Raw genomic sequence first — 21,748 nt, forward strand, 5'->3', positions numbered from 1 at the left:
GTCACTGCCAGCTTTGTCTGTTGTACTTGTGAGCTGGACAGGCTCAGGGTTTATTCTCTCACAAGCAGCATTGCACTGCTGAATTTTTGACCCTTCATGTGTACAGTGCAAAATTCTGTTTTCTTAGATTGTAGGAGCAGCTCAAAACACCTGTGAATATCCACTCCACTTTCCTGAATGCTACCACAGTGTCACTGGAAGGATTACCACTGCTCTTTCCCCTGTTATTGTTGAAATACTGAAGATGCTCAGGTGATTATCTCTTCAGGAAGCCAGTGTTACCACTGAGACCACAACATCAGTACCAGGAATTGCTGGAAAAACCTGGCAATGTTGGACTTGATGATCTTAGAGGCATTTTCCAACCTTAATGATTCTGTGACTGATTTTTACTGCCTGCAAACAAGGAAATTACCCTCTTTCCATAAATACTGCCTAAAAAACAAATCTGAGCTTCTGAGAAACTGCCAGTGAGTGCAGCAATAAGTTGAAATGTGGGGCAACACATTCATTTTGTGCCTAAAGAGCAGAACGATGTTCCACCGAAATTAGATGCAAGCAAGCAAATTGCACTGACCTAAATTTATCCTCAGCTGCATCTCTGGAAGGCACCCAGCTTGTTACAGACCTACAGTTCCCTCAGGACACTTTGTCAAAAGGGATGCTGGGGCACCATGAAGAGCTACACTGCACACAGGGAAGGCTGAGGTCCAGGCTGTGCTACCAAAAAAATGGCAAAATCATCCCCCTATTCAAGCACAAGAATCCTGTCTGCATGATCAGACAGAAAATCCAATCTGCTGGATATTTATTATTTGCTGTCCCTACAGAGCAGCACAGGGAAATCAAGCAAGTGACACAGTAGGGAGTGTGCAGTGGTGTCCACACCAGATTCCAGTTAAAATGTTCCTTCAGCACTAATGAAAACAAGTGACCAGCTTACAAGGGTGTCAGTTTAGAACCAGACAATAATGAAAATCATTCCTCCCAGCCAGCAACACCATTGATTTGGTGTCTCCTCAAACCTTTTAAGAGTTATTGCAATTTTGGAAGACACAGGGAAAAACCTCTACCCAAATCAGACTTGAAAAATTAAGATGCTACCCCTACAGTTTTTCTTTTCCTAAAGACAAATATCTTTCATAAAAGTAAAAAATCTTCAATATTTTCATGAAGCTGAAAGGTCTTAAAGAGAACATGCTTCAAAGTAAATCTATTTTGATTTTTCTTTAAAATTTTCATAATTTTGCTGTGGAATTCCAACTTTCTGCCCAGATCATTTCAACCATGCTTTTTCTTATTATTCTCATTTTGTCACTCCATGGTGATTTCACAATTTACCATGACTGAAAGGTTAATTTTTAGAAAATACATCTCACTGCAACATTGCATCCTCTCCTGAAAAACCAAAACATCCTCTGCATTCTCACAGCCTGAAGCTTTGTATTTCTGTCAGCACACACTGACTCTGTTTTGACATGTGGGTTTTCTCTTGATACAAAAGATGATACTGAATTATCAGAAGAGAATTTGTGGGAAACAAATTTACTCTGTTTTTCAAATTTCTGCCAAACTGCTAAGAGTGATTAATAGTTTCTTTTTCTCTGTCAAGAGAGTGCATATTTTAAAGTACCACATCACTGCTTTAAATCTGTGGCACAACTCCACAGTGTCCCACTCTACAGCCTTGAACAGTTCTTTAAAGATATTTGGTTCCTGAAACTTGAAGATGTATTGGCACCAATATGAAGAATTACATTTATTATTTCTCCCCCAAAGCAGCAGATATTCTGCTCACTTTCAAGGCATTGGATTTTATTCCTATTAACCAGCACTCCTGATTTTTGGGTATCTTTGGTGTAAAAATCAAAAAGAAGTCCTGGTTCTCACAGCTGGGCTCTACTCTTTCTGTGAAATTCAGCATCTGCAGATCTTCTGGGTGATCTAAGCAGATTAGCCCATTTATGGTGGCAAAATAATATTTTTCCATGATTTAAGGTCTCCCGGGAATGACTGAGGTGCCTGAACAGCAACAAGGGCCCACGTGCTTGCTTTGACTGGTGAAAAGAAGGACTCCTCAATTTTTTTGTTCAAAGCCTGTTTTTGCTTGTTACAGGCTTTAAAAAAAAAAAAAAAAAAAAAAAAAGAGAATAAAGATTTGATTCCCTGTGATCATCACAGAACTCACAGCCAAGCAAAAAATTTGACTCAGAAGTGCTTTTCCTTAAGAAGGAAATGATTAAACAATCCAAGTATTCGTTACAAACCAGGCTCAGTTTCCTTCTCTCCCATCAGGTCATCCCTGTTTTCAAGAGCTGCTTCTGCAGCTCAGCCTCTTCCTCCCCAGGGCTGTCCTGTCTCAGGGATGGACAGAGGAGCCACAACCAGAGGAGACAGGCAGGGAGCAGGGGAGAGTGCACAGCAAATGGAAACCCCAAGCATTTCTGTGCCCCTTGCACTGTGTGAAGTGCAACCTCCAGCTCATCATTGCACAGAAAGCCCAAAAAACCCCAGGGAGCAAAGCTGCACGTGAGCACATGAACAAAACCAAACTCCAGGTGCCAGAGCTGCTCCCAAGGAGGAAAAGGATGAGTCCAGCACAGTAAAGGAGCTCTGGGTCTCACACACTCAAGTGCTGCAGCCCTGCAGTGAAGGGCAAGGATGTTTGACAGAGGATTCAGCAGGGTGTCCTTGCCTGCCCTCCCTTGGCATTTTAAATGTCCTCATTAAATCAGCGGCAGGAAACTACAGGGACCAGCACAGGGACAAATCTGATCCAGGCAGATCTTCCAGTAAACTACTTCTTTTTTTTTTTTTTTTTAATTTTGTTGAAGATTCTTGTTCAATAAAAAGGGTTGGTTTATTTGTTCTTATTCCCAGTGCTATGGAATCACAGAATGCTTTAAGTTGGAAAGGACCTTAAAGATCATCCTGTTCCACCCCTGCCATGGGCAGGGACACCTTCCACAGCCCCAGGCTGCTCCAAGCTCCATCCTTGGGATGGATCCAGGGATCCAGGGGCAGCCACAGCTCCTCTGTGCCAGGGCCTGCCCACCCTCCCAGGGAACAATTCCCCCCTAATATCTAATATAAGCCTGTCCTCCTTCAGTGCCTTGATTTTTTATTTTTAAAACATAAAGCTGGGAAAGTCTCCAAGGCTTTGGACTAAATAAAAATCTTACCTTGGCTCCCCTGCTTGGCAGGCTTTCACTTCTAGCACAGCACAGATCAGAGAGCTGCTTTTTTGGCTCTCACACCTACAATAAGATTATTCTCCAACATATGTTTCCATCAGTCATGAAAACACTCTGCTCTTGTCACACAGCCTCATAAAGCTGGGAAGTGCCTCAGGTAACAGAGGGGCATCTTTTGGGACAGAGTTTCATATCACAAAGGATCCTGTTTGATCCCAGCACAGCTGCGGGAAGGAAGCTGAGGAGCCTCCTTTGCTTTCTGAGCACAACAGGCACAAAGGAACCTGCCCAGCCCAGCACAAGCCCTACCCTCTCCTCTTCTGTCCTTCCTGGGGCTGTTTCCCTCCATCCCCCTTCCATGGGGCACAGTTCAGTCCTACAGGATGTTTTCAGGAGACATCACCCCACAGCACAGCTGGTGCTGTTGAAACCATCCGTGCCCCTGTCAGGCAGAAATGTGCCTGCTTCTCCTCAAATCAGCAGAAATCCAGGAGGAGCCTGGACCTGCTCTTCCTGCAGACCCTCAGGGCTCTGCACACCAATTTTTATGGGGAAAGAGAGAAAAACCAAAATTCCCTTCCTGTGACAGGGGAGTTGGAGCTCAATGATCTTTAAGGTCCATTCCAACCCAAACTTTTCTGTGATTCTGTGTTTCTATGGATCAAAAATAAACCCCAAAAACACCCCAAGATGAGTGTGCATACCAGCTATAAATAGAGTGTCAAGATCTGCTGTAAACTCCTAACAGAGCTGAACTAAAAATAGAAGCATGACAGGATGAAGCAGTGCAGCTCTGGTGTTGAGAGGAACAGCAATGTCAGGAGGATGAATAAAGAAAAGAGTAAGGCTTTGCCACAGTAATTACCTACCTGCCACAGAACAATGTGGAATAAATATAGAAACCTTATTGCCAAATAAGCACCTACTCCCACAACCATGTTAAAAGAAATCAAACAGAAAACCCACGGAAAATCAAACTGTTGAAAGAAAAATATTCTTTTTCTGAGTTATAGTGATATATTTTTCTGGTGTACCTTCAATGTCACATTATTTTTCTAAGGGTGAGTTCTGACCAGAATGGATCTGTCACAGTGGCTGTGCTTCTCCTGCACACTTGTGCAAAAGGTCCAGCAGCACAAGTGGAATTATCTGCTCACATAAAGCTGTGAGACCCAATGAAAAATTAAAAGGCCAAACAAAAACTAAGGAGCAGACAAAACCCCAAATCCTCACCTCCAGTTCCTGTTCCTCCCATCTGATTGCTGCATCCCTCATGTGCACTCTGCCACAGTCACAGAGGAGTAAATGCAGACAAATCTGGGCAAAACTCTTATTTCTCAGTGCCATGAGCACATTCTCTAGCACAAGCAGTGGCCAGAAAGCTCAAAAAGAGCATATTTTTATATATATACAATATATATATTTGTGTAATTATATGCAGATATGGAATTAAGTAATATTTTAAAGAAAAACCAATTATATATTTAAATTTATAAATAATATATTTACATATATAATATATATATATATATATATATATATATATATGTATATGTATATGTATATGTATATTATATATATATAGTATAAAGTTTGTTGTATCTGCTCACATAAAAATCATGTTATTTTGGAATTACATCAATTACTTGGTGATTACCTAGGGATTAAGACATCTCAAAGAGGCATGGTCATTCCAAACTAAATTAAAAGTTTGAAACTAGAAACTAAGTTAATCAAGTGAAATCCTGGAAAAGAATGATAAAGTTTAACACAAAGGAGTGTAAAGGCCCAGATGTAGATTTTGTTTGCTACCTTTAAATTCTATTTTATGCCAGATATAATGACTTTGCCTTTTACTGTTGCCCCATTCCATGTCTTTCTGATCTTTCTGATTTTTTTTTTTTTTTTTTTTTTTTTATCTGGAAGAACCAAAGCACACCAGGACATGAATTCTTTGAATTGAAAGGAATGAACTGATGAAATCTCAGAGTCCCATGGAGAAAGTCAGCATGTACTTACGACCAGAGGGAGTTTCTTCCCTGGGTGATGACTCCAGTGAATTTTGTCAGCCTTCGAGCATCTACTTCAATCCACTGGTAGGGGTCATTTCTTCCTGCACACCAAGCACCATCATAAAAATCATTTTCGTTAACACCTGCCTGAAAAGAAGGCAAAGCTGACCATAAATCAGAGCTGAGGAACTGAAGGTCTTTCATGGGAAAAAGAAAGGAACACATCATTCATCCCCCTCACTGCTCTGGCACCACTTAAAGACCCTGGAGGCTCTCACCAAAATATTTCCTTACTCAAGGCAGGGCAGGAAATTCTGGGAAGTCCCTTTGGAAATTAAGAGTGTTTACACAAAAATTTAAGTCAGAAAAGATAAGCAGAGCTTCAGTCTGTTCTTGTGGCCTGATGGAGCCACAGACCCAGAGCCACAGCCTTTATCCAGAACAAATTATCCACATGGACTGCAGAGTTTGGAAAGTCCCAAAAAGCCAGCTCCAGCCCATGCAAATAATGGTCATTGACTGGAAAATCTTGTTTTCCCTGGAAGCAGCAAAGCAGAGTGCAGGGCATAAGGAATCAGCAACACTGCTTCCCACTAGAACCAGAATTATCAATTTTCATAGCAAGGGTGGCAAAGGTTAAAAATTCAGGAATGTCTGGCTGTTCCCCAACTGGAGCCAACCTGTATCCCAATTTCTGCTGGGAAACCCAGCACCAACAGCCTTCCCAGCATTTTCAAAGACATAGCTGAAGGTATTTTGGGTAAGCTGTTTTCCAAATAAATCTGAACTAGAATTTAATGAAACATAGCATCTGAAGCCTTCAGAGATTTATTTTCCCTCTGAAGCCCAGGAAATGTTTGGCACCAAGCTGGATTCTGCCAGAAAGGGCACAGAAGCTCTGAGGCTACATGGATTTTTGTGGTATTTCATCTGTGGTTTATGTGGATTTATCATTGCCATCCATGCAATTCCAAGAATGGATGTAGTTTAGATATTTCCCAAATGAAATTGAAGAGGTTTACAGGTTTTCCTACACAAATGGGTGTCTCTAACTCAGAGAGGATGCTGTGGTTAATCCCTTTTCCCAGTGTGGCTCTGATGGCATCTAAAGGAAGTGCTGCAAAACACAAGACACTGATTCAATCCCTAAAGCTTCTCATTTTCTCAGGTATTCAGGTCTGAGATAAGGCAGCTTCAAAATTATGTGTTTTCCTACATCTTCTAGAATTAAATCAAGCATCCTACTTCTGTGCATGAACTCTGATATTTTAAGGAGAAATTTGTATAAAATAAAAGAAAAAAAATACAGAGAAAAAGCCTCTTAAGATAAATTCATAAAGGAGAGCAGAACAATGGGAGAACATGAGAATACAAACACAGTCACTGACCTGAGTTATAACCCTTTGCAAGAAAAGGTTTCAATGCTTTTTAAAATAAGATGGAATTTGAAGTAGCCTGAGGCTTTCAAACCTTGCCAGGAAGTGTTAAGATCTGTAGAGCACCTTGAGCCAGCATCCTGCTAATCCCCTTCACGCTGGGAAATTCCACCAGCTCCTGAGAACCAGTGCCCTGTGCCCCAACCCCTGGTCCTTACTGAGCTGAGGGTATTCCCCCTGGTGTGGTGCTCATCAGGGAAGAGACTTCTCCTCCACATTGCAATGAGAAGGGGAAAACAGAAGAAAAAAGTGTGAAAAAAGTGCTGATTAAAATAAAAAAAACCCCTCCCACCTAAATCTCATTTTTGAGTATCCATGGTTTCAACCGGGTTTAAATAAAGTTAAGCTTAATTTGCATGTCAAATATGGGGAGTCTCAGTTATCCAGAGCTTCAAATACTCTGTCCTCAAATAGGGGCAAAGATATAATAAAAAAAATAAATCTAAAAAACTGAAAAATTAAAAAAAAAAAAAAAAGAAAGAAAGAAAGAACATGCTGCTGCTTTTCCCTGCTCTCTTATTATCTGATATCTGCATCTCTGAAGCTAAAAAAGGGGGGATTTTTTTGGGTGCTTTATTGGGTTTTTTTTACTGGGTAAAAAACAAAACAAAACAAAACAGGTGTCTGTGTCTAATCAGCACAAAATACTACTTGAAAAAGAAGAGTTTAATCAGTGGGAATTTTTTTTTTAGAAATTTTTCTGAAGGAAAAAAACTCAAGAAATTTATGCTACAATTTATTTTCTCAAGCTTCAAGTCTATTTTTTTTTTCTGAAGGTGCTTTATTTCCCTACTTTCCCTGTTTCTATAAAATAAAAACTTACAGACTCAATCAAGATTTAGTAATTAGAATTCTTATTAAATTTCTTTGGAAAAATGATCATTCCAGAGAGAATACAGTTATCACCAAGTATTCTATCAAATAATACAGATCAAGATAACTTTCCTCAGTAAGGTGTTAACTTGAATTTTAAAAATCCATCTTGAATTCCTGGAAAAAGCAGATTCAAATTATGTAATGGGTACTTAAATTATCTTTATAAGGAGACTGAAGGAGCTAATGAAAATTGGAAGCCAGGGCTAAGTCTTGAGCAAATCCTTTTTTTCCTTCACAGAATATTCAAAAATAACTCCAAGTCTAACCCAGTTTGTGTTTCACTTGCAGCCAAATGCAAAAAAAATATCTCAATATGCAGTGTCTTATGAAAAAAAAAAATTTGGACAAAGGAAAATAGACTTTTTTCTTTCACTCACAAATAAGTTATTCCCAAGTGTGAAAGTTGAAAATAATAATTCAGCTAAACCAAAATAGCTGCTTATTAGGTATCCAGAAAATAAGATGAAGGTTACAAATTCCATTACAAATAATATGACTTTGCATTTTAATTCATGGTTCTTTTCCAAATTAGATGTGTGCAAGGCAGAATAAAAACTTGCTCACAATATCAGTGTCCTAAAAACCTTGTTCTATAATGAGGGAAAGATGATACTACCAAAATATATTCAAATAAAGAAAGAAATTCCAGTCTTCTGCCACAAACCAGCTGGAACAGCAGTAAAAATACACGAAATATCAAACCACCACTGCTTAAATTCTTTTTTCATTCCCAGCATATGATCAAAAAAATGATTTTACCATAGGAAGTTTGGGAGGGGGAAGAAAAAAAAAGCATTACTCATCACAGGTATTTATAGCAACCACTGCCAGTAGGGAAGAATTAAAACAGACAGGCTGTGAGTAAATCTTCAATAATTTCATATTTTCCTTGTGATTTGATAATGCAGCTTTTCAAAGGGAACAAAGACCTGGAAAGACAATCATGGAATCATGGAATGGGAAAGAAACATAGTTTGACAAATTATTCACGTTTCAACCACTCTTAATTAACATGTAAGTGACAAATATTAATGAATTTTATCCCTGAAGGCAGAGAGCCTCAGTTAATATTATTTTATGCCATGATTTCTCTTGATGATGTTAAATTACTCCTGGTTGTTCCACTGTTGCAATTGGATCTCCAAAATATGGGGCTCTACTAACGTGGCTCATCCCTTGAGAAATCCCACCTGAATCCCCAGACTCAGGAAAATCAGGGCCCACAATTTAAGGGCAGGAGAGAAGCAGATCCTGCAAAATCTCATCCAGTTCTCAGCCTGTCCTTCTCTGGAATAAAGCACACACCCACTGATTCACTTCATCTGCTTCAGATAATCTAAACAGGAAAAAGGGAAAAAGCAAAACAAACCCTGAAAAGCTTTTGAAAAACTTAATTATTCTGCAAATTCTCTGGGAATTGAGGCAGTGCCAGTTACCTGGGGAGAGCCCTGAGCTCCTCAGCTGACTTCACATCAGATGATGATGGGCAGAGAGAGCATTTTGTGTTATTCTGGGGAGGAACAGCACAGTCCCATGAACATTGTGACAGCTGTGTGGTGATACCCAGATCACTGGACAAGGGCAGCAGCCCATAAAATTGCTTGTCACCATACCCAGAGCATTACATGTTCACAGAATTCCAGTGGCACATCAGGGTCTCTGAGCTGGGCCAAGTGTTTTCCTTCAGGTACAGTTCTGCACAGCAGGAAAACACAGCAGCTCAAATCCCAGTGCCTTTGCCTTTCCCAGCACTCTCCTGTGCTGAGCAGCCAAGAGAAACCACCAGGGACCTCATTACCCACCTGACACACCAGCCACCTGCAGGACCTGTCCCTGGTTAGAAGCAAATTCCCTCTAAATATGACTGAAAATCAGAAATCTTCATGCAGAGTAAAATGCAGCACTGAAGTGACAGGGACCTGCACATTCCAGGTTTAGAAAAGTTTTTGTGCTATTCATTTTTAACTCAGCCTGAAGAAAACTGTTTTTAAAGAAAAATAAAGGCAAGCCAATTTTTTTAACAGTAGTATTAACCCCATGTGGTGAGGGCATTTAGGGAATTACTGTATATATAGTTTCAGTAGGGGTAAAAAAAAATTGTTCTAATCCAAGTTTGGGAAATTTCAGGAAGAGATGAGTGGCATTTTTCTTCTGCTTTGCTTCTCTATGAAAGACTGTGCCCTTGGCTTCTCTGGATATTTCATTTAGAGGAAACATCAGCCATTGGTAACACTCTATTTATTATATATATGTAATATATATTTATTTATCACCTCTCTATTTATTTTAACACACTACTGGTGATGACAGGACTGGATGGATTCCTGGTCTAAACCAGTGTGGTCTTGTGTTTAAATAAATTGAACTTCAACAGCAGCATGAAAAATAAGTAGCCAGAACCAACAGAGAACTCAGAGGTTTGCATCACAGTCCTTGGTTTTATGCCATTATATAAACAAGACTGTAATGAAATAACTAAGTTCCTCTAGCCTGAATATCATCTGCATTCCATTTTTATGATCATGAGGGTGTTGCTGTCTGATTAGGAATGGTGAATAACACAGCAACTCACAAAATTTCTTTAAGGCAGCAAGAAGAAGTGGTTTATTGAAAGGCCACCTCACTTATATAGGACAGATCGTGCCATACAGAACAGAAAAGGCTCATTGGTCCAAGAAGGCAACACCTCTCTGAAATCATGCTTTGTGCAAAACATCACATAGCACATGCACAGCTCTGTGATCAACAGCAGGTGTTAATCTGTGTTACTCATCCTTCCTTCTCTTGTTTATCTCTGAGGAAAGCCCCCAGCCTGGGAAAGATCCGAGCTGGAGCTGAGAAAGCCAACAGCCTGGGAAAAATCCGAGCTGGATTTTCCCTTGAGCCTTCAGCAGTGTCCACATGAGCAGAAAATATAATGTAAAGAAGCAAACTCCCTCAGTGGACTCTCAAATACAATAAATATGAAGGCTGCAGGGGAGAGCTCACCTTGTACCTGCCCACTGGGCTGGAAGGGAAGAGCCCATTCCCACCTCTGTGCTGGCTGCCTGTCACTCCTCCCTTGGCTTTTCCAAAGTTCTTCTGACCAACTTTAATACACTAAAACAAACACTGAAAAATAAATTAGGAGGGGTATGCAGGTATTTTCCCCAGAGAGAAGCTCAGAGGGATGTTTGTGCACAGTGGGATTTTAACCAAGGGTGATCCCTCTTCCAGTAGGAACCATGTGGAATGGCAAAGCTGATTAGAGCTCATCCCTCCCAGTCCCAGCCTAAGCATCAAACCCCTTCAGCTGGGGAGAAACACAAATGGGGGGGGGTCTAATAATGAAAGATAACAAATTAAATAAACTTCAGAGATCTTTCACTGTTGGCTCAGTGCTGATATCCTGTTTATGACTTTTAAGTGTTGTGCTTTATCATGCAAATTAACATTTTTAGTCTGGACAAACTGTAATTCAGAGAACAGCCTTGAGCAGACAGAGAACTAATAATAAAGTGGGAAACAGAAACACAAGAAATGGGAAAATGGCATTTGGTTCTGCAAAGTACCTAAAGACATTTTTAATCTTAAACAAAAGAAACTAAACAGGATTGTATGTCAAAGAGTTCTGAACTGAAGAATTTTTTGGATGGTACAATCAATGCCTCTGAAAAAAACTGCCTTAGGGAAAGGGTTTCACTTGAAACCACACTTTCAATTAACCATTGTCATTAACTGCAGGCAAACAACAAAGGAAAAAGCAACTTGCTGTGAGAGCTTCCTGCAGGCAGGTTGTGAAGGGAGCTGGGATGATCTGGAGCTGGGAAAGAAGCAGCCCAAACCTTTGCTCACTCACAGAGCTCTGGATTTGCACACAAGTTTGGAGATTTTCCTAAGCAGCCCACGAGCCCAAAGCTGATCCATCAAACTTACTCCCTTGCACAAGCCCAGCGTTTCCCCTTCATTGGAATTACATGAGCTGACAAAGCAGTCAGAAGCAATAACTATCCACTGGTTCTCTCTATTCAGCAGCACAACCTGCAGCCATTCTCCCACTTAGGGGGAAAATTGATGTTACCTGAATGTTGAGCCTCCCCCGGTGCGCCCCGAGGCCGTAGCGCTTTGCTGTGGAGGCATGGAGCTGGAAGTCAGTAATTTTTAATGTCTCTAGACCAAGTGGAGGGCAATCTGCAGAACAAAAGGTTGATTAAATTTTAATTAAACAGGAAAATAAATAAAAAAACCAAACAACCCAAACAAAACAACAAAGCAACACAAAACAAACAAGTATTCAAAGTTTCTGGATTCTGGCTGGGGTCCTCGCTGGGATGAAGGAGCACAGCAGTGCTGAGGTCAATGAGAAATGGCAGCTCTCAGAAAATCAGTGGGACAATGCAGGTTTACACCGTTTTCAGGGGCTCAGATAGTCATTACTGCTTGCTGTGTGCTTCAGTTTTTCACAGATATGCACAGTATTTCCTGTCAAGTGCTTTTCAGCACAAAACACCAGCAAAACGCCCTTTGTATTTTTCTTTTTGGTGTTTTCTTTTTCATCTCTTGCTTGGATTTTTTTCCCTTCCCTGCACTCATTCCAAGCTACTGTATGAAGTTATGTTTCTAATTAAAATCTGTTCTGGAAACTTCACTCAAGAGTCCCTCTTGTTGCACAACAGCATCTGTTCCAGAGGTCTGGGAGCCCAGAGGGAGCTGAGCTCTGCAGAGGTGGAGATTAAACACAAACAGAGCAAATGTGAACCAAGGACCATCTCTCTAAGCCCCAAATTCTGCACAGAAATGCAAATGCCATTATTTTAGCAAAGCAGTTCTTGGAGCTCTGGCTTTGGAAGATTAGAGGTTGGGAAAAATCTGTTTCGTGGTTATCAGACAAATGTTTGGCTTTTTAATCACTCACCAAAATGTCATGAGGTTATCAAAGCAGGAAAGAATCATTTATGTTGGGAATGCCCTGGAAAATCATCAAGTCCAACCATTCCCCCAGCACTGCCATGCTCACCACTATTGTCCCCAAGTGCCACCTCTGCTAAATCCCTCCAGGGATGGGGACTCTGCCCTGAGAACCTCATCCTGGTTTTATTTAACTTTCAGGTGCAGTTTTGCATTATTAGGCACAAACTGGCAAGATGTGAGATTTCCCAGACTCTGCCTTAGCTCACAACAAACTAAAATCCCTCAGGAAAAAGGTTGCAGGCTGTCAATTCATGCTGCTGTTTCTTTGTTCATCCTTAGGAAGCTCTCACACAAATCCAGGGCCAAACATCTCCTTCAGAAGTAGTAAAGACAGAAGCTAGAAATTAATATATTTTCTAAAGTACCAACAGTGATTTTAGTCTTACATAAGAGCTGAAATGTAGACAGCTCCTCATTTCAAAGAGCTTTCAGTTCAATTATCCAAAACAGAGAAGAAACAGGATGTGCAATGAAAGCCAGAGGAAGGAATAGCTGGGAGGATTTTGGTTTGATTGTCTGATTGTTTTAATTTCATTTCCTTATAGAGTGTTGCATCTTTCATCATGCTCCAACTGGAAGAAGTCTCAGCCTCTGACAGATCTCTACTGGGAGTAAATTACATTGTTGGGAGCTGCCTGCCTATTTTAACAATTTGATCCTCAAGACAGGTTTGGAAATCAATCTCCTGGTGCAATCCTGGGAATGCTTTGGCACTTGGGTGTAATATTCCTCTGTGAACAATCTCAGCATTCCCCACACTCAAAAGTTACCCAGAACTACCTGTGCCAGGTCTGAGCTGAAAATAAAGGTGAACTTAAAAATAAAAGCAAGCTGGTATTGCATGAGCAGTTCATAAAATATCATTTAATTCAGTGTTTATGCTGCTCCCACCAAAGCCAAGGGGTGATCTACAGGTACTGCTGGGAGTTATAAAATAAAAGCTGAGAAGTGTTTATGGAGCTACCCCAGGTGTCACATCCCTGCTCCATGGCATGCACAGGCACAGGGGATGCACATCCCTATCCATGGGATGCACATCCCTATCCCCCACTGCTCTCAGCTGTGCAAAACCCTATTTTGATGAAACCTTTAGGAAATGCACATTTTTGAGCCTGGCAGCTGCCTGGCAGAGCAGGCTGAGGTTCCCTGCAGTACCAGAAGCAGGTTTGGTTTTATTCAGAATGAAATGTTATTAATTCACTATAAAGCTGCAGAGTTCCTGGGTTTCCTGTGGATTTAGGCTGCAAGATGGGAATTTCCAGGCTGAAAAAAAAAAAATCCCTGAGTATTTTGGTGTTTACCTCTGTTTCTAGAGAAATTGAAGTTTAATAATAAATGGTCATATGGATCTCAGAGGAAGGAGCTTGACTGCTCTTTATTTTCCAAGGATGAATTACTTGTGCTGTCTGTGGATGCACCAGATTATCAGGCCAATATTAGGAAATGCTCAATTTAGCATTTCCTAAATGTAGGAATGGACTCCAACAGGCAGAACAGGTAATTCTGGTGAAAATTCTGCAATGAATTGTTCACAACCTGCTCCTTTCCCAATCTGCTCAAGCCTTACAATATTCCAAGTGAAATCATGAGGATCTGTGCCATCAATTCAATAGTATCCTGGAACTGATTTTTTTTACAGTTACCCATATAAATTAATAGAACACCTGCTTTCTCTAGGCTTTAGGCTGTGACTTCACTAACTAACCAAATCAAAGTTTTTTTTTATCTTGGTAAGAAAAAAACTGAATTATATTTTGTTCCAATACTTGGCTGAAAATTAATAAAAATACTTTCTTCCAGTGCTGGCTCCTCTTTCTCCAGAGGAGATCCCAACCTGGGAGCAGAGCAGCAGGATTTGCATTCAAAGACCTTTAGATATTCCCATCTGTGTAACTCTGCATGGGGATGATATTCTTGGAGTCATCTAGACTATTGTTTTCAGCATGCAGTTTTCCATAAGAGAAGACTTTTTACTTTCTTTTAAAATAAAATTTTGTCTTCTATTTATAGCCATAATATTTCAATAAAAACAGTTTAGGAATACAAATGTTTTCCACTTCCATACAAATTTCAATATCAAAAAAGGGATGAAAAGAAGAACATGTAGACCAAAACAACAATTTGTAATGTACAGAGAGGGTGGGGACAAGTTTTTCAATGTAGCCTCTTCTGATTATCTCAAATTTACTCATTATAATTCAACAAAATCCACCTGAAGTTGCAATATCACTACTGGGAAAAAAAAATCTGAGTCATACTGAGAATTTAATTTTGGATAAATTATTTTGTTGGGGTGTGTGTCCCTGGCTTCCAAAAGCTACTGGAGATAACCAGAACAGCCAAGTTTTGAAAAACATATGGGAAAAGAAACTGATCTATGGCACTCATAAAACTTTATTTTTTAAAGTATTGCTTTAATATATTTTATTTAACTTGAAGAAATATTTCATGAAACAATGAAAATTGCCACTCAATCAGTAGGGCTGTCTTAATGATTTGGTACTCTCTATGCCAGTTTGAAAAACCCTTGGGAAGCTACAGAAACTGGACACAGGAATGACCAGAGATTGTGTGAATCTACTGCACAATGGGCTCAGCTGGAAATGACCCAGCTATTTGGTTGTTTCCTTAACCAGCTGAAAATTTAATCATTATAAAACACAGAGAATTCAGCTGTGGCTTTGAGACATTGAAATACACATCCTGTGCACATGAGAACTTGCTAAAAAATGCACCTACAGCATTTCTGGTTTAGAGGGACAAAAAGCAAACATGAACTTGAAGGGAAGGGGTTCTTGTGGACATTTCTCCCTTCCTGGCCCATGTTCAACTGTGATTTTGTGTGAGATTTGCAGCCATGGACAGGTATTCACTTCAGAAATGAGCCATTAATAAGATGTCTGGGTCAAAGGAATTAAGTCCAGGCTGTAGAAAGAGACAGGGCTTGGGTTCAGAGTTAATAACATTTGTCTGTGCAAGTCTGTTCTTGTGAGGTTTTTATTGTCAATTATTCTTCTCCCAGGAGTCCCAGCCAGGGCACCAAGGCAGTTCTGGTCCCTGGGCACTGTGGTAAATTCCCTGTCCCTTAAAATCACGGGGGAATCAGCTCAGTCTCCACCTCAGCTCCTGAAACCTGAATTTCCCTCTTATTCTGGGTTTGCCTACAGCAAGAACAACACCTGGATGTGCAGCTGAGCTCCTCCTCAAGCCAGCAGGGGCTCAGTTTGCAATCTCAGCATGTGTGGGGATATTTGAAGGCAGGTTCATCCTCCACATGGCTTTGCCCTATTGCTGCAGCATCTTCAATTGAAGCTCTGGTCAAAAACCCCATTTTTGCAGAGCCAGAGTGGTTTCCTTCACTCCTGCAGTATAATTCCAGCTGCTGTGCTGCAGTTTTAGCTGTTCTGCATCACTGCATTAGCAGGCAAGGAAAACACTTGTGGTCATCTCCATTGCCTAAATTATTCACTTATTTTATTTCCTTCTGGTTTAAATGAAGAATGTCAGGTAAGTCCAGATTGCCTTTATGGCTCTTGTATCTAATAAAGATGCATTTAGGAAATCATTCTGTCCTCCTCTTCCAGAGGCAAAGCAGGCAAACAATTCTTTTATTTAAAGAGAATTTCCCATCAATTTTGGAATATGTTCAGCTTTTCAAATGGAAGGGCAAAGAGAAGCATCAAGTTTCCTCTCCAGTCCATATCATCAGAGCCACTCCTGCAATCCTCTTCAATTCCTACAAGTCTGTGCTGGTCTGAGTCCCATGAGCAGAGATGTTGGGATCTGGAAATGGAGAAACATCAGCTTTGTGCAGCCTGACCATCTCCTCTCCCAGGGGAGAATTGGGATTTAAGTTTTGTTCAAACAAAACTTTCAACATGCAGTTAAGAAGCAAAATTGTGAATTTACCTACAGATACAGGTAAATTAGGCACACAAAGAAGTGTGTATTTTGTGGGAATTAAGACTTTACTGCTCATTATACCATTCATACTATTCTTAGGTCTTTATGGTCTTGCACAAAAATATCTTAATGAGGCCAATATCATAAATTTTGCCCTAGCAGCTGAACTATGAAAAGTGTGGTTGATAATTCATCTTCCAACAGCAGAAACTTTTAATTGGAACTCTGGCAGTCTAATTTCTGTGGCTAAAGTTCTGCTTAGGTCACAGCTATGCAAGGTACTTTAATATTGCAATGTCCCTCCAAGGTGAAATAACAGTAAAAACACATTTCTGACAGTCTTCACCTTGCTGAAAATATCTTTTGATTACTTTTCTGTGATGGACAGCCTTTGTAGGGGCTGAGTTAAACAGAATAAAGTTTCCCATTTTCTAAACAATTTGTTACATATATATATATTACATAAATAATTTATATTTATTTATGAGGGCATTGGGGGGGTGGGTGCAAATTTGGTCTCCAAATGTTGCTGTTTTGATGATGTGATCATGGGAGTGTGAAATTCCCACAGATGTTCATGACTCACACTCCACAGTTGCTATGGCTCAGCTTTTCCCTGGAAAAATGTCCATGAATTTCAGTCTGAGTGGTTCTCTGACTCTGCTCTCATCTGAAGTGTTGCTAACAGCAATTACAGGTTTCTTTTCTGGCCTCAATTCAGGCCACCAGATCATTTGAAGCAGCATCTTGAGGCAGCTTTAAATTCCTCAACCACATTTTGCTTTTATTTACATTTTTTTTAAAAAAAAAAACATTCCCAGAACACTGCAAGAGCAAAGCAAGCAAAGTGCACTTACAACAAATCCCCTGCACAGAAGTTAAAATATTGAATTATAGTCCCAGACCAAAGAGCAAATAAAGAATTCAGGAGATGCCAAAATTTCCTATCCTAAGAACACATTAATTATTGGCTAATGTTGCATTGGAGCTGTATTTTTTTCCAGCACAAGCAACAAATGCTGCATTGCATTCAATCAGGGACTTCTCTCAGGAGGAAATATTTATCACAGCCCTGCAACACACACCTGTGATTGAAGATCAATCTCAATTTGCTCTTGAAGATTTAAAAACAAATAAAGGATAAATGAAGAATTATCTGGGTTCTTTAGGTCAGGTCTGACATGGAACCAATGAGATTCCAAAAATAGACTTTTTTCATCTTCTCCCATCAGCTTTTCACATTTTTGCTCTCTCACAAGCCCAGGTTGTGGCTGGCAACAAAACATTCAGCAGGAAGAGCTCCTGTTATTCCTGGCACAGCTGGTTCCAGAGTGCCTGGGAGTTTCCTGGCCAAGCCCTCAGACTCAGGTTCATCTAAACTCCAGACACCACATTCACTCCCTGAGCTGCTGCTGCTGCTGCCACCAGCCTGGCAGAGGATGGGATTTGTGATGTGGCACCAATTTGTACCCAAAGATCTCCCCTCTCTCTGCAGAGAAAGTATTTCATTTAATCACTCTGAAGAAAACATGTTTTCTTTAGTGGCCAAAAGAATCCAGCCTGAAAAATATCATATCAGTTCTTAAATTTTATTATGAGCTTTGACATAAGGTGAATTCTGTGCTATTAATTTTAAAATGTCTCCTCTGTTTTTTTTCTGAAGCACAGGGTGAATACTTTCTACAATTCCAGCTAAAGCCACAAAACTGAGAACAGCCATCAAAAATGAGAACCATCCTCTTTTTTCCAGAGCCAAACAGACTTAGCCAAAAAAATGGAGAACAAAACTGAGACAGACCACTTGCACAATGCCTGGGTATAGGACAAAAATTACCATTAAAAACACATCTTTATGCCAGAAATAGCTCAAAATACCAGGTCACTGAGGTGTAGTGCAAGAGCAAAGATTCTACACTAAGAGCATTAATTGTAGCCATCAAAAATAAACATTAAAACTTGGAATACTATTAACAAGTATAAAAGCAAGACAGAAATAACTCTGATCTTAAGATACAGCCCTGGCTCAATAAATGAGACATCATAGAAGAGCTCAAGTTCAACCATATTAGCAATCCCATTTGAGTGCATTTTACCAAAAATAGGATAAATATATAAGAAGTTGTATGAGTATAAAACTGGCTTCTGGTGCAATTATTCCCCTTGCCCTCCATGAGAGCTGTAGCAGGAATTTTACACAGCAATAAATATATCCAATATATCCATAGTTGGTATAGAACATTCCCTGGGCAGAGTGACAGCACAGTCATGAAATCCCTGAAACATAAATAAACTGGAAAGCCTCCATAATTCCTGGTCCTAGAAACACATTTTTACTGAGAATTCTGGCTGTTTTTTGAGGATTTTGCAACACAGCCATGCTTTTGGAAAACAAACATGGACTTGAGGTGGCCCAAAGGAAGAATCCAAGTGGGAGGACTCAGGAAAGGGGCTGTAAATGCTCCACACTGAGAATCAGAATTGCTCACCTGGGGCTGAGATACACAAAAACAGCTTCAGAAATCCTCTGGAAACATCTAATTCCACTGGCATAACTGGCACTACTCTGATATCACCCAGCTTTCACCTTCTCACTCTGCCCTGCACACAGGTGAACCCACACACATGGAGCAGGAAAAACCTGAGAAACTGTAAAGTTCTCATTAGTTGTGACGAGCCATTAAATTTTAGCCCCACTGCTACAGACACCTCCACTCCCAAGTGCTAAATTTACACTCGAGGAAGACTGAAATCAGCAGCTTCCCAGTCAGTTCCACTTCATGTTATTCAAATTTTAATCCAGTTAAGCTCCAGCACAGACTAAACTGTATTTTTTACTCATCAACAAGGCAGAAAATGAGTTGAAAATGATACTGAGACAGACACATTGACTTCCTTTGATGATGTACTCAAAGTCTAACACCAGTAAATCATGGATGTGGATAGAAACACTTGGCTCTTCACTTTTGGGTTTTATAGGATGCACATCTGGGAAAAATACTCAACCTACAAAAGGAGCCTGTGACAGGAAATACCTCAAACCAATCCAGCTTGGTTTTAAAACCTTTTATAAAGGTTTTATGAAGACCTGGTGTGTCTGCTCTAGCAAGTTTAGACATTTATACACTTTTTTTTCCCCTAGCATCACATCTGTTGTTATTATTTCATAGGAAATAATAAGAGAAATTAATGAACCCAAACATTTCTCATAAAGCATACAAGTTTTCACAGTGCCTGGAGCTGTTGCTCAGGCAGTGATTCCAGAGGAAAGTTGTGTGGTTACAATAAACCTGAACTCAAGCTTAAAAAGGAATCAGCTTGTAAGTTCTAGAGCAGAGTAACAGAAAAAAATAAATTTGGCTGAGTTGTCTGCTTCTCACTTAATTACTCTATTTAACTGATTATTCATTTGGTAGACAGTATGTTCTTTGAATTCTTGAGCGTTCTTTGACACACAGCTCCAAGACAGCACTAAAATGTCAGAAGTAACTTGTACATTTAAATCCCAAACAGTGGAAAACTGCTTCAGTGGAGGGATAAAAAATTGGCCAGGTGCACATAGAAAATAACCAGAGGTTCTTTGGATATATCCAGAAGTGCAGAAAAGCAAAAGATTTAGGAACTCATATAACAGAGCTTTCTGTTTCCTTTAAAGCCCACTGTGTCCCAGCTGTTGCACCCTGAGAAACACCCTGAGAGCAGAGGATTTAAGAGTTCAAAGCATCAAGAAGCAGCATTTTAAATAAATAACTAAATCTCTAAGTTCTGGGAAAACCAAATATAGGCTTGGATTGAAGTGTGAGTACCCTCTTTCATTAAAAAAAAACAAAAACTTCAAACCAACAACCAAAAACACCACACTCCAAAACAACCCCAGAAATAAATAAAAAAGAGGAGTGGAATTGTAAGGGTGCATGAGAGAGGCTTCCCTTGGGAAGAGGTCTCTAATTGGCATTTGGGCTCATTCAGGGGACACAAACCCCAGGCAGCACAGGAATCCCACTGGAAATCATGGAAAACCTAAGGAGACAGCCCAGCTTGCAAAGGGAATCAGTTCCTCCCCAAAGCAATTTTAGAGAAAGGTGTGATTTTTTAAGGAGCTTTGCAGCCAGGCTCTCCCTTTCCACATTTCATCAGGTGGGATTCCCTGAGTTTTGCTCACCTTCCCAAGGATTTCAGCTCTCAGGTGACTTTTTAGCTTTCTGTGTCCATTGTAAAGATGACATTTGGACACACCAGAGTCTCTCTGTTCAACTTCCCCCTCTCTACCTGCCTTCAAACTAACCATGGAAATGTCAGCTTACAGAAATAACTCAATAAATACATTTTTAAATGCCTCAAGCCCAAGCAAGCAGCAGGAATCTGTGGATTTAAAAGCTTGGTTATAACCTTTTAAATTCTGAACACTCAGCATTTTCTCAAGGCTCTGAGCTTCCTGTCTGCAGAAAGAGAAATGCAAAAAGTGAGAAAGACATTGCTTCTGGCATCTCTGAGAGGATTGAAGGGAAGGTTTGGAGCTTAAGGTGGGAAGTTATTGTGAAGCTCCAGCTCCAAGCCATGGAGCAAAGGAGATAAAGCAGTTCAAGCAAGGTTCAGACAAATCTCTCCAAGGGTGGGCACCTCTCCAGCCCAAATGACTGAGTGCTCAGAGCTCCTTTCTCCTATTCCAGCTTCCTACAATAATCTAAGCTTATGCAGCCCTTGAAAGATTCCCAAAATTCTGTGCAAGCACCTTTTCTGCTTTCTTTAACAATTCAGTGTGGTCCAGCAAAGGCTCATAATCACAGACTCCTCATTTAGCACACTGGAGGCACCACTGGTTCAAAGCAAAGTGAGTCAGGAGCTCCAAATGAACTGGAATAAGAGTTATTAGTGGGTATAAAACTGACTGTGTTCACATCTGCCTGCTCCAGGCTGAAAGCCCAAAAATCCAAGCTGAAGGCAACACATTTCCCAGCCTGTGGAGCCAAGAAGAATGCTCAGGAGTGCATTCATAAACTCTAATTTTTACCAGTTGCCCTGTGAGGTTTGATAATCCTTCCCTGGAGAGAAGTGCCCACATTGTCACCAAGAGATTCATCTCCACTGCAAAACATCAGTGTGTTGATATGAAAAGCTCAGGTCATGATTTGGGACTTATTAACTCCAGTGCTGCCTTGGACAATCCATCATCCTGCCCCTCCACAGGAGCCAAAAGTATTTGCTAAGGACAGGTGTTCTGCACTTGAAAAGCCATGGAATAGGGAAGGCTTCAAGGCAAGCTTCCCTGAGAGCAAAACTCCTCATTTTTCTACTTCCTAATTGGAAAGGAAAACATTCTGATTCAGGATTAACGAACAGAAATATGGAAAGAGTCACAGAGGAAAAGTTCTGTGCTATT

The 21,748-nt window shown here is 40.3% G+C and overlaps 1 protein-coding gene across 1 annotated transcript in view; it reads right to left on the reverse strand.

Moving 5' to 3' along the window:
* CPXM2 (carboxypeptidase X, M14 family member 2) overlaps positions 1 to 21,748 on the reverse strand; it is a 64,865-nt gene that overhangs the window by 33,518 nt on the left and 9,599 nt on the right. Inside the window, exons 2-3 of the mRNA XM_056495285.1 lie at positions 11,579 to 11,688; positions 5,214 to 5,353 (exon numbers count right to left, since the gene is read on the reverse strand). Coding sequence (XP_056351260.1) covers positions 5,214 to 5,353; positions 11,579 to 11,688 — 250 coding nt within the window. The remainder of the gene's footprint in view (positions 1 to 5,213; positions 5,354 to 11,578; positions 11,689 to 21,748) is intronic.

This window comes from Oenanthe melanoleuca, chromosome 6, assembly GCF_029582105.1.
Source record: "Oenanthe melanoleuca isolate GR-GAL-2019-014 chromosome 6, OMel1.0, whole genome shotgun sequence".
NCBI classification, from domain to species: domain Eukaryota; kingdom Metazoa; phylum Chordata; class Aves; order Passeriformes; family Muscicapidae; genus Oenanthe; species Oenanthe melanoleuca.